Source organism: Mustela erminea, chromosome 8, assembly GCF_009829155.1.
Source record: "Mustela erminea isolate mMusErm1 chromosome 8, mMusErm1.Pri, whole genome shotgun sequence".
Lineage (NCBI taxonomy): Eukaryota > Metazoa > Chordata > Mammalia > Carnivora > Mustelidae > Mustela > Mustela erminea.
The window spans coordinates 3,583,970-3,602,127 of record NC_045621.1 but is presented as its reverse complement, the minus strand read 5'-3'; the positions used below and the strand labels follow the sequence as shown (position 1 = coordinate 3,602,127).

Here is an 18,158-nt window from a genome sequence, read left to right as displayed (position 1 = left end):
AAAATAAGTTATGACAGGAAAAAGTTAAAAAAGAAAGAATACTTGAAATTAATTTATTTTGAATTTTTCAGTTAGGATTTTTAATTGTGACTGTGAGAAAGAACAAAACAACAAAATATGGATGGAGCCCAATGAATAATTTATACCATGGTTTTATACAACATAATTAATCTCATATAATGGAACTAAATAAACCCTCAAAGGATAATTGTAATTGCCCCTTAGAGATGATTTGTGAAAGGCACATACAAAATAATGAAAAGTAGTAATTAGAAAGAAAAATTTAGCAAGAGGCTAAAGATCATGATTTTAATTTGAATTTTCCAATGGAATGGTCCAAATATGAATAAATAGTATAACTCATGGGAGTACTTCCGACCACTCTAATTTTAGTAAGCGTAACATGAAAACAAGCAGTTTATATTGCATAAGAGCCAGTCTCCTAGAAGTCCGGGTTCTCATCTATATAAACTTGTGGAGAAAAGAGCCAGCCATTAGGTAAGTTTAAATTTTGAGAAGAAACGCATACTTTTTTTTAAAGAATAACACAATTTTAAGTTGTAACATTTCTAAGTCAACAAAAGCTTTTAAAAAGTAACGCTTTTCAAGAACAGCAATATAAATTTCCTGCATAAAGAAAAAATAAAAATCCCAGAACTATTAAATGGACACTGGAGCTAGGGACAATATATGTGATAGAATTATATATACTGACAACTGAGATGCCTTGTTCTGAAGTCACCCAGAGATCCAAATATGTAAAATAAAACAAAGGAAATTAGCTAGATATTTTGCATAGTATATGCTGGGGAAAATTAACTTGCAAAGAAAAATTTTTTCTTCTAGAGAACATTTGTTTAGAACCCCAATAACCTTTTGCTTATTTAACCTTTTTACTTATATATTTAACCTAAACCCAAAGAAACTCATTTTAAAAAGCAAATGGTGCAATATTTATTTTTAGAGTCACATTTTTGCTATACTTCCTTTCTTTCATAAGTTCCAGGGTAGTGCTTTATTTTTAGAACTACTGTATAATTGTTACATTCACTTCTAACTTTACTAGTCTTTATAAACTGCGGCATAAGACTGTTTACTAGAAAAATACAATTAAGTATTATAACTACTTTTTTGATGGGACAATCAGTTTGCCAAATAACTTACAGTCATATTAACTATTGTCAATTATGCTTTTCATTACAAATAACCAATACACAAAAGGCTGTTGTAACAAAACACAAAACAGACCAACTCCATCAAGACAGAGAAAAAAATATTGTACTTATGTTAACTGAGAAAGCAAGGTGTCAAGAAACCTGGAAAAGTGAGAGTTTGCACTGGATAAACTTTAAGATTACTTTCAAGTGAAGTTATGGGATTCTTATCTATTTTATTTTTTTAAAGAGATAGCATGTGCACATATGACTGGGGAAAGAGAGATAATCTTGGGCAGACTCTAGGCCCAGGGCGGAGCCTGACTCAGGGCTCGATCTTACAACCCCAGGATTATGACCAGAGCTGAAATCAACAGTTGCACACTTAACTAAGCCACCCTGGCGCCCCTCAATTAAGAAATTCTAATAAATTACAAGATTATGGTAAGAGAAAGAACATCAAAGAATTAGGAAGGTATAAATATGTTTTAAAAATAAAACAAATTCTTCAGCTGCTTACAGAATATGAACTAAAACTGTAACTCAGGGCACCAAGTGGGATTGCCGGACAGAGGAGATTTTCATTAGATAAACAAAAATCACCAGTCATGTCCATATGGAAGCAAACCTAAAACTTGATCAGTAAGAACTATTCCTTTTAAAAGCTAAGCCTTCCAGATAGATAATTTCAATAATCTGAGGTACTAGCATTGGAAATATTTTATTTAGCAAGGTAAATAATGAAAAATAATCATTATTTTTAACAATACTATTTCCAGAAAAATCATATCCTCAGATATCAAAATTTGGTTTAAAAACCGATATACCAAGCTGTTCTTTATCATTGAGATTTAATATTTCTGAGTTAGTAAATGAGATTTAGAGTTGAAAGTTTAATAATGGTGTTACAAGATCAATTGCCAAAATTTGTCATTTCATTACTCTTTCTTCCAAGTTCATCGAAGCATTTGGCACCAAGAATCAAAATTTGTTTTTTTTAACCCCATACATAACAGTTCTCAATAAAAAGTAATTTATGCAAAAAAATACACAGATACCACAAAGAAAAACAATGCCCTCAAGTGCTAATTTGTGTCATTCATTTTAGTCAAACGTTAATGTAATTGATCAGAAAGCCATTATAAAGCCTAATCAACATAGGCTTTACATATTTGCATATCTTAAAAATCTCTACAGCTACAACTTCTAAAATTCACTATAGTAGATCTACAATCCACAAAACAAATGGTAAAGTCAGTCTTAAAATTAATGACCTTTCATAATTCAAAATATAAATAAAAAAGAACATTTTAAAACTATAGTATAATAGAATCACTTCATTAGATACAAAGATTTATGACTGGTCTCCTTAACATCTTTTTAAAAAGTAAGTATGTTTTCTATTATTATTTAAGAAATTAAGGACTCTTTAACATCAAGTTTCGCCAGCTCTGTTTTATGTTGGATAGATTTTGCTCTAGATGCCTTTATAGTAGTTTTAAAAACTAAACTGAAACAGACTAAGTGTAACTCTAAATTTCTTCAAGTCTGTATGGAATTCACTTTGATAAACAACTTGGCCAGGGGAAGAGAAGAGGAGGAGAAAAGTCCAGTGAAATTCCTTCCATTTTTATCCAGTGTAAAAAAATAACATTTTAACTATATTACAATTTGAAATAAAAGAAAAGTGGCTGAACTTAATTAACTTGGAATATATTTTCCTGTTTAATTTTGCCTTTGAACTCCATGACAGAGAATGGACTAAGGTAAAGTCTATCCAGAATAAATCTAAGTGAAAATCTGAAGGATGGCCATGATGCCTCCTAACAGCTGTATCTCCAACATCCAGTTTTGGTTTTATTACACAATGTAAATATTACATTTAATATAAAATAGTAAAGGAACTGAGCAGAAATCATGTTACTTTTTGAAAAAACTGTATTCTAGCATTTTCAAGATCGATTAGAAGAAATACCCAAATTTCACAAATGAATAGTAAAGCACATTCTTAAAATAAAAATTGTATACAAATTTTTAGAATAAAACTATTCCATAAGCTATTCAAAATGAGAAGTACATTATTTATTTTAAGTTGAATATAATCCTTCCATATAATAAATTTTAGACACTGCCATAAAGTCAACTTTCCACATGAAATTTGATGTTCTTGTTTTCCCTTGTATGGAGTTCCCCAATACTCTTACTCTCTTACTCTGACAGTGCAGGTAGCAAATCGGCACAAAAAAAGAAAGCACAATCTTTAGAGTTAAGTTGAACAAGTAAAATACGTTATGTTTTATAAATCCTGGGGGCAGCAACAATATTAAAGAGTTCTATGATAAAACTTGGGATAGGAATAAAACAAAGGACCATTTACACATAACATACTATGTGGAAAGGATTGCTGCTGATTTTCAGAACATGGATGGGTGGATGGATAGGAAAATGGATGGACAGATAAAAAGACAGACTTAGATAGATGTAATCACAAACGCATACATATGTATTATGCACAATTTATATATACCTTTTCAGAATATATCAGTGTTTGTTTCCACACGTGTACATGCCTATAAAACTCTACACTGTCAGACAAGACCACCAAGCTCTGAGTCACCTCTCCCTTTCTTTTAAACGGATTAAAAACAACAAAAAAATTCCAAGTGTATCTTTAAAAGTAAGCAATCAGAAACATTACATTTTGAATATATCATGACACTTGGAACTCCATATTTACTAGTCCCCAAAAACTTTATAAAAAATCCCACAGATAAATACAAATTCTTATAAACAACGGTATTTCCCTTTGAAATAGCTTTAAAGTTCTACAATATATTTGGGATATCTTCTATGGATACAAATGATAGATCTGCTCAAACAAGAATATTTAAAGTACAGTTGACCTTGAACAAGTTGGGGTGGGGGTTAGGGACACTCACCCCATGTAGTTGAAAATCTGCACATAACTTTTGACTCTCCCAAAACTTAACCACTAATAGCCTACACTGACCACAAGCCTTACCAAGAACATAAAGAGTTGATTAAAACAAATTTTGTATGTTACAGTAAGCTCTTACTGTATGTTACAGTAAGAGAAAAATGTTAAGAAAATCATCAGGAAAATAAAACACATTACAGTACTGTACTATAAATTAAATTATACAAGTAGATCCATGCAGTTCAAACTTGTGTTGAGAGTCAACGGTACAATGCACGGAGCCTCATAATTTGGACTGTGCTGTGTAAACATACAGAAGGAAGTAAGCTCCTTCTGGAAACTAAATTCCTTAAAACGTAGGTAAGGTGAATTTCTGTATTATAGGTATTTCACACGATATAAACTCTGCTGTGAATGACAACTCTAAAACAGTATTATGATACTCTTCATTTGGTTTAGCAATATGTTTTTCTTCCACTAGACAACAGATAAAACAACACTGACAAGTGAGTAACATCAGTGATACTCTTCCTCAGAAAGCATAAAGAGCATACGGGGTAGACTTTTTTTTTAAGTTGTCAAATGGAAAAACAACCAAAAAAAAAAAAATTGGGAGAAAAGTCTTTATTCAAATACTTCTAGTACAACCAATAGGAAAACGTCCTCTCCATCAAAAAACCCCACCAACTCTATACTTTGCTTAAGAACAAAAAAATCAAACAAAGCCCTTTTGAGTATTTCCAGTATCTCTTCACAACAGGCTCAGAATTAAAAATATAAAACATTTTTAATAGTATCGTCATAAAAGAAATTTTCTAAGTTAAAATTCCAAATACTTGCACTTAAAATGCTAGGGTTGCTTTCATAAAAAAAAAAAAACCAATAAAATCAGCTTAAAATAAATTTATTGTACAATACAAAAAGTAGGCATACTGGAAAATAAAAGGTACAATATTAAATATACAAAGCAAATGAAAGAAAGCTAAATAACACAAATGTTTTAATCCAAACACTAGGATAAAATGCACAACATTTATGCTAAAATAAAGTATTTCAGGAAGGCTATGCATTTCAAATGAAATGTTAATAATGAAAAAAAAAGAAAAACAAATGTGCTAACTTCTAAATGCTTGAATATCAAGAATCTGTAATGGCATGAAACATTAAATCCACAATACTAGGTACTTTTCAAGAACTTTATTTGAAAAGGCATTAAAAATACTGATGGAATTGATTTAAAGAATGTCCTTAAATCTGGCAAAGATTTTCCTCCTTCTTTTTTTTTTTTCCTTAAAGTTTGGGGGTCTATTCACAGTATCTTCCGTCTTCTTCCATTTGGACAACTTCCTACAAAAATTTCTGGATACTCACCCTCACAAGATTCTTTAAACAGTTAGCTTAGATAATATTACTTCACTGGTAAGTGTGCATTTACTCCTTACCGACGTGAGTGCCACACATTAACAACATAATTTTGAAATCTATACATATGGGCACAATAGGAAACATTAAATTTTCATTTTATAAAGTAAAACCAATCTCCAAATGAAACAGTAAAATGTAACAATTTAGAGCATAGGGGAAAAAATAAAGCTTTTTTCCCCAATCTATCAATTAAGTCATTCCCCAACTGCAAATGGCTTTGGTGGAACTCATAGTACACATGATACTGTTTAAAGGTGTTGCAGAGGTGAGGGCTTCAAATAAAAACCCTCCCCTTTGGAAATGGCCAAATGGGAAGCATCCAATAGAGATATGCATATGTACATCAGAGAAATATTCAAGTAACCATAAAACCCTTGATAAAATCCTCTAAAAATTAACATATAATAATTTAAAGTTAGCTCAAAAAGCTTTTGACCAACACCTTTGGAAGGGAACTTCTTTTTCTATTACCACAGTTCCCAAGTTCCAGACATCATATCATCAAAATTTTTGTATTTAAACCAGTATCTAAATTACTCAGTGAAACCTGTTTTATTACACTATTATTTACTTTCATAGACGTTATATCTACCATATATATGCCATGAAACTAAAAAAAAAAACCAAAAACCCAAAAAACCAAAATCAACTACCAAGTTCTCCTCCTAGACCTGAGAACCCATAACTGCCCCTCCAAAATCTATAAGTTTAAGAATGAATAAAATAAAAACAAAAAACACCTTGCAGGTATGGGATACTGTGGAGAAAACTGAAGAGATATTTGGAAGAAGGAAGAAGTGTGAATAGGTCCTAAAGAATTTTACAATCACTTTGCCAAGACAGACTTTAAACATTGTAAATTACCCAAAATAGTCCTTCTCTTAAAAACAAGTTTTGATTCTCAATATTGCATTTTTATAACCAAACAAAAGGATTCAGATCTAACATTTTAGTAGTATGCTTACTACCATCAGACTGAATTCATTTCCTAAGTACTCTAAAAGAGTTCAAATAAAACAAACTTTATGAGATGTCATCATAATTTATCATATAAGATTCATTAGCATTTGTGAAATTATTAGGATAATAAAAATATTAAAAGCTAAAACCCAAGACTTCACCATTCATACTTAAATATAACATAGAAAAAGTAACGTGGGTAATACAAAAATAAAACTGTTTAGGTAAACATCTCACTTGAGGACACTCACTGTTGCTCCTTCTGAGTAACCATTATAGCTTTTTAACAGTGAAATGTCATTATCTTACTTCTGAAATTCTTTGGCTGGAATGTTTTAGTAACATAAGACACTCCTATACATGACAATTTTGACAGAACATAGAGGAATTGCAAAATAAAAAAAGCACAGACATGATTTATATTTCAAAGTATTAGATAAAATTTAAAATGAAGTTTTAAAAAATTTAAAGGCAATCTATCACTAAAAATGGCATAAAATGTAAACTTAAGCTAATTTTATAATCTATTGCTATATTAAATAATTTGGGATTCATTAATTTTGCCTTTTCAGTTTTCTATTTAGCATAGAAATAGCTTTCTACTGCCCCTATAGACATCACGTAAATTTTAAAACTGGGAAAGAAAAAACAAAATGTAACTAAATTTATGAGTTCAATGTGTGGGTTTTAGAACCAAAAAATTAAATATTTCTTACTATTTTAAAAGGAGGGTTAAGTTAAAATTTTAATTATACCATGAAAAAATGTAAAGGAATTTTTCCTTTTTGCATCTTTAAAAATAAAGCAAATTTGCTTTACTTATTTATAAATACTTTTTTAAAGACCAACAAATCCACTTTTTAATCTCTTATCTTTATACAAAAGATTAAAAGGAAAAAAAGCTTTACGGCTCCAGCACCCAAGGTTGAGAACACAAAAAAACTCAAATAAATATTAATAGTATGCAAAAAAGCTAAAGATGTTTGAGAGGTTAAGTGAAGAACATTCTGGAACTATAACCCACTTCTTTAGCTTTTCTCTCCCAGACTTTCCATTCTATACACTACAGTTGTGGAGATGTCCTCATTTGACTCAGGTGACACTTTTTTCCATACTGTCTCTTTTAAAGCAAGTTCTTGTTGGAGACTTTCATAGTCCAATGGTCCAAAGGAATGCTAGTTGTTCAAGCAACATACATAATTTATTAGTGCACTTGAGTGAAGAAAGGTCCAAGCTATAAAACGGTATTTTTCAATGAATGTTATTAAAATCTGTTAACATTTTCACCCACCACCTTTTGATGTTTTGTTCCATGTTACTCATGTTGATGCTCATGGAAGTTTCTATTCTGTTGGCTTTGCATAATTCTCATATATTATTATAAGTTACTTTGGAACTAACAATATGAAAGTTTTCTTACTATGCATAAAAATAATTTCTACTTTTAAGTGCTTCATATTAGCTTCAAGTCTAATTAGTTATTTACATTTTCCAAATGGGATATAAAGGAATTTAATTAAAATTCAAAACAAGTCCTCGTTCTAGTGAGTAACTATGAAGACGAAAAATCTTGTTTCTGAAATTTAAGTTCAGACTCTTAAATATTAGCTCTAAAAAAAGTATGTATGTGCAATAATATGAAGCCAAACACACTGATATATCAACAAATATTACTTTAAAATAAGAGTGTCAAGAATTGTTATCAAACACTTTTTATAGAAAGTATTTCATCTGTAGTGGCCACTAAAACTATGAGGCTTTGAAAGATTTTTCACGAATCCTATAACCCCTTTCCCATTTATAGATCCATCCACATCAAAATAAACTTTAAGAGTATAACTGACAAATATTAAGAGCAAAAAAAAAAAAAAACAAGGCTTTCTTTTATAGCATTGTAGCACTTTCTAATGTTGTTTTCTTGGAACAGAATTAATTCTTCTTTTTAACAGAATCAATTCTTAAAAATATTGCTTGAAATAGCAGGAAAATGGGTGGTGGGTAAACTCTGATGCTAGGCTAACCAGTTTAAATTTAAATAAAACAGCCACATCTATATATTATCACATCCAGGGTCAATATGTCAACAATTTGTGTACATTCATTTGTGATTAGCAAATAATGAGGCCACCAGCAATTAAACTAAGTTCTATTCAAACAGGTGAATCTCATTTTCTCTCTCTCTTAGAAAAATATTACATAATAATCTAAATAAGAATTTTGCTTACCCTTTGATCACCACCTTCTCTTCGAGGATCAAGTTTTTTTGCAAAGTGTCTCAGATTATCATAGTTATGGAAATTACAGAGAGAAACAAGATCCTGTAAATAAAGAGAACAGGTGTAAGGAACTGGCTATTCATTGGCCATTGCTTTTTCACATTTTAACAAATCACACTAAGATTGTCCAACTTAACTACTATCTCATGGAAAACACCACTGCATGTTATAAAGCAGCCTGATGAATCAAGAAGAGAACTGAAATCAGAATGAGAAGACAGGGACAAAAATTTTGAGCACACTGCTTACTAGCATTGACCCTAGGACTCAACCACCAAATTGTTTAACTTTCATTTCCTATAAAATGGGCCATATGAAAGAACTACTCTATCAAATAACCGTAAAGCACCACAAAAATATTAATCAACATTCTGGTTATAATCTATAAGCAATCCAACGTCATCCTCTAGCTTTTGTAAATTATAAGAAACTGAAAAATAAATCAGAATTTTAATTGAGAAAGTTTGCAGAAAAATTATGGTACACAATATAGAGTCTATGAAGCAGCAAATGTACATAAAACCAGAAGCTGAAATATTAGCAAATTTGGATAACATAAAATACTGTGCTAATCAACAGTAATAACAATTTTATTTTGCAGGGCTAATGTCCTCAAAAAACAGACTTTTCAAGGTAGTTTATGGATAAAGATATTCAAATATGAAGATTAATGATGATATAATGAACTATAATATTTCTTTCTTTTTTTTTTTAATTTTTTATTTTTTATAAACATGTTTTTATCCCCAGGGGTACAGGTCTGTGAATCACCAGGTTTACACACTTCACAGCACTCACCAAAGCACATACCCTCCACAGTGTCCATAATCCCACCCCCTTCTCCCAAACCCCCTCCCCCCAGCAACCCTCAGTTTGTTTTGTGAGATTAAGAGTCACTTATGGTTTGTCTCCCTCCCAATCCCATCTTGTTTCATTTATTCTTCTCCTACCCACTTAAGCCCCCATGTTGCATCACCACTTCCTCATATCAGGGAGATCATATGATAGTTGTCTTTCTCTGCTTGACTTATTTCGCTAAGCATGATACGCTCTAGTTCCATCCATGTTGTCGCAAATGGCAAGATTTCATTTCTTTTGATGGCTGCATAGTATTCCATTGTGTATATATACCACATCTTCTTGATCCATTCATCTGTTGATGGACATCTAGGTTCTTTCCATAGTTTGGCTATTGTGGACATTGCTGCTATAAACATTCGGGTGCACGTGCCCCTTCGGATCACTACGTTTGTATCTTTAGGGTAAATACCCAGTAGTGCAATTGCTGGGTCATAGGGCAGTTCTATTTTCAACATTTTGAGGAACCTCCATGCTGTTTTCCAGAGTGGCTGCACCAGCTTGCATTCCCACCAACAGTGTAGGAGGGTTCCCCTTTCTCCGCATCCTCGCCAGCATCTGTCATTTCCTGACTTGTTGATTTTAGCCATTCTGACTGGTGTGAGGTGAAATCTCATTGTGGTTTTGATTTGTATTTCCCTGATGCCGAGTGATATGGAGCACTTTTTCATGTGTCTGTTGGCCATCTGGATGTCTTCTTTGCAGAAATGTCTGTTCATGTCCTCTGCCCATTTCTGGACTGGATTATTTGTTCTTTGGGTGTTGAACTGACAGAATGGGAGAAGATATTTGCAAACGACATATCAGATAAAGGACTAGTGTCCAGAATCTATAAAGAACTTAGCAAACTCAACACCCAAAGAACAAATAAACTATAATATTTCTTAATTGGCTTTAAATTTAAACTTTTCCAAGTTTAATAATTTTAGTTGAGCTTTTGGAAACTGAAAACTATTTAAAACCATGACAATTAAAACATCAACTTCAAACATAATTTTCTGTGGGAATGAATATAAGGGAACTGTCTGAAGGAAGCAATTTGAAGTTCCTCTATGAGTACTTCCACAGCTATCCCAGTAACTGGCAGATACGCAGGCAGAATGGCAACAAGCAAAAAAACTACCGAAATGACTTAAAAAAAAAAGAATCACTGGATGGTTCCACTTATATGATCATTATCATACAATATCCACTCATGATAAAAACCTTCAACAAAGTAGGTTTAGAGGGAATATACCTCAACATAATAAAGACCATATATGATGTTACCCACAGCTAACATCATACCTAATAGGGAAAAAAACTTGAAAGCTTTTCCCTTAAGATCAAAAACAAGATGTCTACTCTCACCACTTGTATTCAACACAGTATTGGAAGTCCTAACCAAAGCAATCAGACAATAAAAGAAACAAAAAGCATCCAAACTGATAACAAAGAAGTAAAACTTCCACTATTTGCAGATGAAATGATACTCTAGAAAACCCTAAAGACTCCACCAAAAAACTACTAGAACTGATAAATGAATTCAGTAAAGTCACAGGATACAAAAATACAGAAATCCAATGCTATTGGATTATTAGTTTTACACACTAATAATGAAACCACAGAAAGTAAGAAAGAAATCCCATTTATAATTGCACCAAAAATAATAAAATACCTAGGAATAAACTTAACCAAAGAGGAAAGACCTGTACTCTGAACTCTAAAATGCTAACGAAAATGACACAAAGCAATGGAAAAGACATTCCATGCTCATGGAATGGAAGAACAAATATTGTTAAGATGTCTACACTACTCAAAGCAATCTACAGATTTAATGTAATTCTATCAAAATACCAAAAGCATTTTTCATAGAACTAGAACAAACAAGCCTGAAATTTGCATAAAAACCCACAAAAGACTCTAAATAGCCAAAGCAATCTTAAAAAAGAACAAAACCAAGGTATCACAATTCCAGACTTCAAGTTATATTACGAAGCCATAATAAAACAGCATGGTGCAGGCACAAAAACAGACACAGATATCAATGAAACAGAACAAAACATCCGGAATTAAACCCATAATTATATGGTCAACTAATCTTTGACAAAGTAGGAAAGAATATGCAATGGTTTAAAAAGACAGACTCTTCAATAAGTGGTGTTAGGGAAACTAGACAACTACATGCAAAATAATGAAAGCGGACCATTTTCTTACACCATACACAAAAATCAACTCAAAATGGATTAAGGAACTACAGCCAACTTCTTTCTAGGTATGTCTCCTGAAGCAAAGAAAACAAAAGCAAAAATAAAGTATTGGGACTACATCAAAATAAAGTTTCTGCACAGCAAAGGAAACAATCAACCAAACTAAAAACAACCTAATGAAAGGGAGAAGATACCTCAAAATTACCTATTAAAATAAAGGGTTAGTATCTAAAATATGTAAGGAACTAATACAACTGAACACCCAAAAATCAAATTATCTGATTACCAAATGGGCAGAAGACATGAACAGACATTTCTCCAAAGACATGCAGATGGCCAACAGACACATGAAAAGACGCTCAACATCACTCATCACCAGGGTAATGCAAATCAAAACCACAATGAGGTAGTACTTCACACTTCTCAGAATGGCTAAAATGAGAAACTAAAGAAACAAGTGTTGGTGAGGATGTGGAGAAAAAGGAACCTTTGTGCACTGTTGACTGGCATGTAAACTGGCGCAGCCACTATGGAAAACAGTATGACGTGTCCTTAAAAAGTCTAAAAAAAATGTTAAGAAAGAACTATCCTATATCCAGTAATCACTCTATTTGGCATTTATCCCCAAAATATGAAAACACTAATTTGAAGGGATATATGCACCCCTATGTTTACTGGAGCATTATTTACAATCGCCAAACTATGGAAAGAGCCCAAGTGCCGCTGGCGGATACATGGAATAAAGAAGTGATGTGAACATACATACACAATGGAATATTATTCAGCCGTAAAGAAGAATGAAATCTTGCCATTTGGCTATAACATGGATGGATCCAGAGTAAAATACTGAGTGAAGTAAGCCAGTCAGAGAAAGAAAAATAGCATATGATTTCACTTGTTTGTAGAATTTAAGAAATAAAACAAATAAAGAGGGGGAAAAAAAAGAGATAAACTATAGAGAACTGCTGGTTACCAGAGAGGTGGGTAGGGAGATGGGTGAAATAGGTGAAGGGGATTAAGACTGCACTTATCATGATGAACAATGGATCATGTACAGAATTACTGAATCACTATACTGTACACCTGAAACTCATATATATCATCATATATTAACTATATTGCAATCAAAAATTTAAAAAATGGAATCACTGGATGTTCCACTTATATGACCATTATTTTCATTACGAAAATTTGCTTACATGACAGAAATGAATTCCCTTAACACTGTTGCCCATCTTGTCCAGAGGAGGAGACCAGCACATCATGCCCATGACATTGGGCACAACTAAAAGAATGCCCCCAGCAACTCCGGATTTTGCAGGAAGACCAACCTGAAAATAATTTGAAGAGAAAGATATTCATGTTAACATTTTTAAAAAAGGGGAGGGTACGTCCAACAATAAGGGAATCGGCTTAAAAATTTTGGTTTACATACACACAGAATTCTAACATTACAAATGTTGTGGAAAAGTATCTTTCAACATGTATATAAGGAATAAATGAGAAAACACTATTAGAGCTGAAATATATTTGAATATAAAAAAATTTGAAAAGATATACTCTAAGGATTAAAGTCCATTACATCATAAATTGTGGGGCTATGCATGTTTTTATTTTAGTCTCTTGGCCTATTATTTTTTAATTCTATAATAAATATGAATTCAAGTATAAGAAGTTACTTTGAAAAAGATATTCTATGACTAGAGAACAATGAAAAATTATAGCTTCTTAAAAGATTCTCTGTAGGGGTGGCTCAGTCATTAGCATCTGCCTTCAGCTCAGGTCATGACCCCAGGGTCCTAGGATCAAGCCCCACATTGGGCTCCCTGCTGGAGGGAGCCTACTTCTCCCTCTCCCACTGCTTGTGTTCCCTCTCTACCCCCTGCTTGCATTCCTTCTCTTGCTATGTCTGTCAAATAAAAAAATAAAATCTTTAAAAATTTTTAAAAACTGAAAAAAAAGATTCTCTGATATACTGTCAGAGAACTGTCTGAGGAAGACAAGTAAGATGGTAATTTAAACTAATCATCTTCAAAACTTTTAAGTTTGCATTCTATACTTGACAGTAACTATGATAAAAGACAGTATTAATATCATCAGGGCAGTATTCACTAATGGCTTACTAACATTCTGATACTGAGTATCTATTGCTAGAACTAATCTCGCATAAAACCTAAGGAAAAAAAAATCACCTAAATGGGATATACCAATTTACCAGGAATGCAAGATAAAAAGAACAATGGTATGGATAAAATAAACAAAATCTAGACTGTGAGGAACTGTACAGGATAAATGACCCAGTTTTTTTCAACTAAAAACAAGAAAAAAGAAAGGCCAAGGGGGAGAACACAGATTTTAAAAATAATAATAAAGGGAGATACAACCAGTCACAGTGTATGCCCCTTATTTGCAACCCAAGTCAAACTAGAAAATAATTTATAAGACAATCCAGATCAGCTGAACATTAAATATTTTGATGCTATTAAAAGACTAAGTTGTTTTTATCTTTTTAAATGTAATAATGCTGCTATGGTTTTTTTTAAAAACGTCCTTATCATTTAGAATTACATATTAAACTACAGCAAGAGTATGAAATAAAGATAAACAATATTGGTCATGCATAGATAATTACTGAAGTTGAGTAGTACATAACATATTAAATGCATTTCTCTATTTTTCTGTTTAAAAAATTTCAAGTAAAATTTTTTTAGGGCATTATGTCTTCACATAAGCATGAGTAAGAAAGTCTATAGATTTCACAAGTGTACACAAATGTCACAAGGGCACAACAGAGCTTTATGCAGTATATTTTTGTTAAATATACTTCAAGTGCTTTAAAATATCTACGACAATAACCAAAGATGTTAAACATCACAATTATGTGCACCTTCTGAACATAAGGAGTTCTTGAGTGTATGTAATCACCATACTGCTAAATATTAAGAAAAAGCAAAGAAAGTCTATACTAACCGTGCACATTGGAATGCCTTAAAAGTAGAAGTCATGCGGTTCTATAAATTAAACTTCAAGTACTCAAGAATATCTGGTAGACTGCTTAACTCTTTTCCTTACCAAGTCTGTAACAAATTAACCTTGAAAACAAGTCTCTCTTGTTTTTTGTTCAGCTTTAGAACCAAAGTTCAAACTGTATTTTTAAAAGAACTAGTCCAGACTAGTTTCTTGCAGTAGAAAACTGAGATCAAACAATTACTTACATGGAAAGCAAACTGCCCTGAGAAATCATACATGCCACAGGAGTGCATCAAACTCAGTGTATTCCGAACTGCTTCAGGGCTCAGTACTCTCTCCCCAGTAATCGGACAGAAACCTCCGTTAGCCAGCGTTGCAGCCATCACACTGGCTGATTCACAAGTTACTTCAATGGAGCATAACTAAAAGGAAGAAAAAACTGTCTGAAAATCTAAATTCACACTATTTTTTGTACTGCAGTTGATTTCTAAGGTAATCTGTTTCATCTGGTATTTTATACAGATCTGAAATCTTTCTTCTAAGGGAATTATTTTAATGTAACTTAATATCATTCCAAAGATTTTAATTTGAACAAAGTTCAAGCCCCTTTAAGGTTTATCCCAATTTGCCCAGTTACATAGTCTTCTAACAGCAAAACTAGGATAGGAAGAGCCAGCCCCTAAGCACTAACATTTGTAACTGCCCAAATGATATTAAAAGTTGTTTAAATATTAATACTTTCTAACAATTGTTTTTAAATCAAAAGAAAAAGGAGCCATGATATATTTTTAAGATAAAGCAACATACACGAGTAGTATGATAGACAGCACCTACATGAGAAATTACCACTCAAGGAAAAAATGCTAAAATGCCTGACATTTCACTATGGCAAAGTTCAGCATCCCTTTGTAGCAATATGTAAAAAATTAAGGGAAGAAAACTCTAAGATGGCTCTAGCCTGGATATTCTGTGTGCCTAAATCAAAACGCTACCTTTTAAGTCACTTATCAATATTCAAATATTTATTTGATACTGATTATGGGTGCTGGATAAATTATAATCAATAAAAAAAGGCAAAGTCTAGGTGCAGTATAGTTCAGAATTTTCACATTTAAATACAGTCAAAATAATGGAAACAGTTTATCATAGCAAACCCAAATTTATCCGTAAAATGTAAACAATAAAAATATGCTCCATTTTATTTTTCCTTTATAGTAACCAAAACTGTGGGTGAAGGGGAGGAAGCAGAAGAGAAGATAGGAAGAGGGAACAGGAGGAAAAGACTAGGTTCTCAAAGTGTAAGCGTTCCTTATCCATAGTTCAAGATTCTACAAGAGGCACAAAGGGGTTTGGGAGAGCAAGAGGAAAACTAGCTACAGTGCAAACTGACGGGGAGCCACTTTTTGTCTGACTTTTACTTTTATTTAGGAAACTGACGGGGAGCCACTTTTTGTCTGACTTTTACTTTTATTTGTATTAAAATCTCTTCCCTATTTCTTCAAAACTAGAAAACCTAATTACTATACGACCCAGACAGCAAAGACTTACAGCAGATTTAATCATGAAACTTTCTAAAATAAGTAAGATTTAAATTCCAATGATCATTTCCCAATTTATACTTGGTATTAATTGGAATTTTGTTTGTCATAAAATGATACACTACTAATTTAAAAAATCCCAATCTGAAAGTGCTTTCCTGATACCCTGATGGATGTTCAATTACATGTAGCCCTTCTCCAAAAAAGTAAGGCTTCTATGGTCTTCTCTTAATTTTTGCCCAGAAGTACAGACATTTTACAGTAGATTAGTAGCACCTAGGCTGTAATAGCCAAAGTAAAGTATGTATACCAAAGGAAAAGAAGCATTAATGTATGGAAGAAATTCATACGGGCTAGGGCAAAAAATAGGGCTACTGGGTATAAGTAAATATGATACTACATATAATAACTTTTGGATTCAAAGGAATTTCACACATATCATCTCATATTATCTTCAATGTAATGCAGAAAGTTAGGGTAAACATGTGCTATACATAATAAAACAAGGTCTAAGTAACTGAAATTAGGTCACATGTTTAAAAAGTGGCCAGATTAGACCTTGATTTTATATTGGTAGTCTGGATTCTCGATTCACAACTCTTTACATTAGCAGGTGACAAACTGCCATCAAAATCTACTTCATTATCAATCTTCCTTATATATTCTTGAAGATGACCACGAATTCTAAATTCAAGCACATCTTGTACAGACAGATAAATGTAAGGTTAACTAGAAATCAATGGAAAGTAATTTGTTACTATGTAGCTTGATATGATAGCCCATGGGAGGCTCCAATGTTACTGTATCTGTAGGAATGAAATGAACTGAAAACACAGGGAGAAAAGAGAGCTGTCCTGGAAGGTTATGTAAAACCAAGTTCTATAACCACAGATTGTATGTGTGGCCCACCTCTCTCACAAATGCGGAGAGCTACTTTAACTTAGAAAAAACCCCATCATATGACACTGCAAAAATGAATTAAACCAACCAAGAAACTGCCTCTTCAAGATGCTGAATATAAACCCTCTGATAAACAAATAAATTCTCCAAAACTGAAAAGCTAAGAAGTCAGCTTAGTTTAAATAAGGACAAGTGAATTTCTAGAGTTATACATCATTTTTGACACTTCTTAAATATAGTGTTTTTTACAGAAAAAAACTCCCTCTTACATTCTGAGACATGACATTTTAGGAGAAAAAGACATGAAATTAACTTTTACGAAGGCTTTTTTGGGAAGATCAATGGTAAATATTCCATCTTAACCTGAAGCCATGATTCTGCAAAGTGTGATACACCTATTTATATACACAATTCATACAGTAAAGTATATTACCTGGAAATAGAAGTCTAATATACCAACCATGTCTGTGCCTTCTGGAAAACACTGAAAAAACAGAAGGGCAATTAAAAACAAGAATATATGCACATAACTAAAAGACACATAAAGATTAAATTTAAAATGTACACAAATGTTTCACCTTGAGAAAACAGCACATAATTTATAAACAGTATAAGTATGAAATAATGAAGAACAATAAAATAAAACTACATCATATACAGACTTCTAAATACTATAAACTGATTCATAATTCATTAACTAAGTTACTGGACCACTCTTAAAATTTAATAATCAAATTTAATCAACAATAGTCTGGCATTACACTTTGGAAAAATGGGCTAATCCTCAAGCAAAAGTTGCATTAATAAAACTAGTCAAATACTTGAATACTGCCAGATTTTAAATCAATTTAATATTATTACCATTTTGACACCATTAACCTCAAGAGTGTTTTGCAAAAATTTCTGCACTTAAATAGCAATAGGTAGTTGCTTATAAGTTGTTGCTGAGT

The 18,158-nt window shown here is 32.2% G+C and overlaps 1 protein-coding gene across 7 annotated transcripts in view; it reads right to left on the bottom strand.

Annotated features, from left to right (window-relative positions):
- The window catches only part of GLS (glutaminase), a 79,794-nt gene that overhangs the window by 20,515 nt on the left and 41,121 nt on the right, over window positions 1-18,158 (bottom strand). For 5 of the 7 annotated variants that reach the window (XM_032354212.1, XM_032354215.1, XM_032354217.1 and 2 more), the window contains 4 exons: window positions 17,642-17,692; window positions 15,016-15,192; window positions 13,000-13,131; window positions 8,703-8,795 (listed from right to left, as the gene is read on the bottom strand). In XM_032354212.1, coding sequence (XP_032210103.1) covers window positions 8,703-8,795; window positions 13,000-13,131; window positions 15,016-15,192; window positions 17,642-17,692 — 453 coding nt within the window. Of the gene's footprint in view, window positions 1-7,248; window positions 7,712-8,702; window positions 8,796-12,999; window positions 13,132-15,015; window positions 15,193-17,641; window positions 17,693-18,158 lie in introns of those variants that run through there. The other 2 variants (XM_032354213.1, XM_032354214.1) reach the window with 2 other exon arrangements.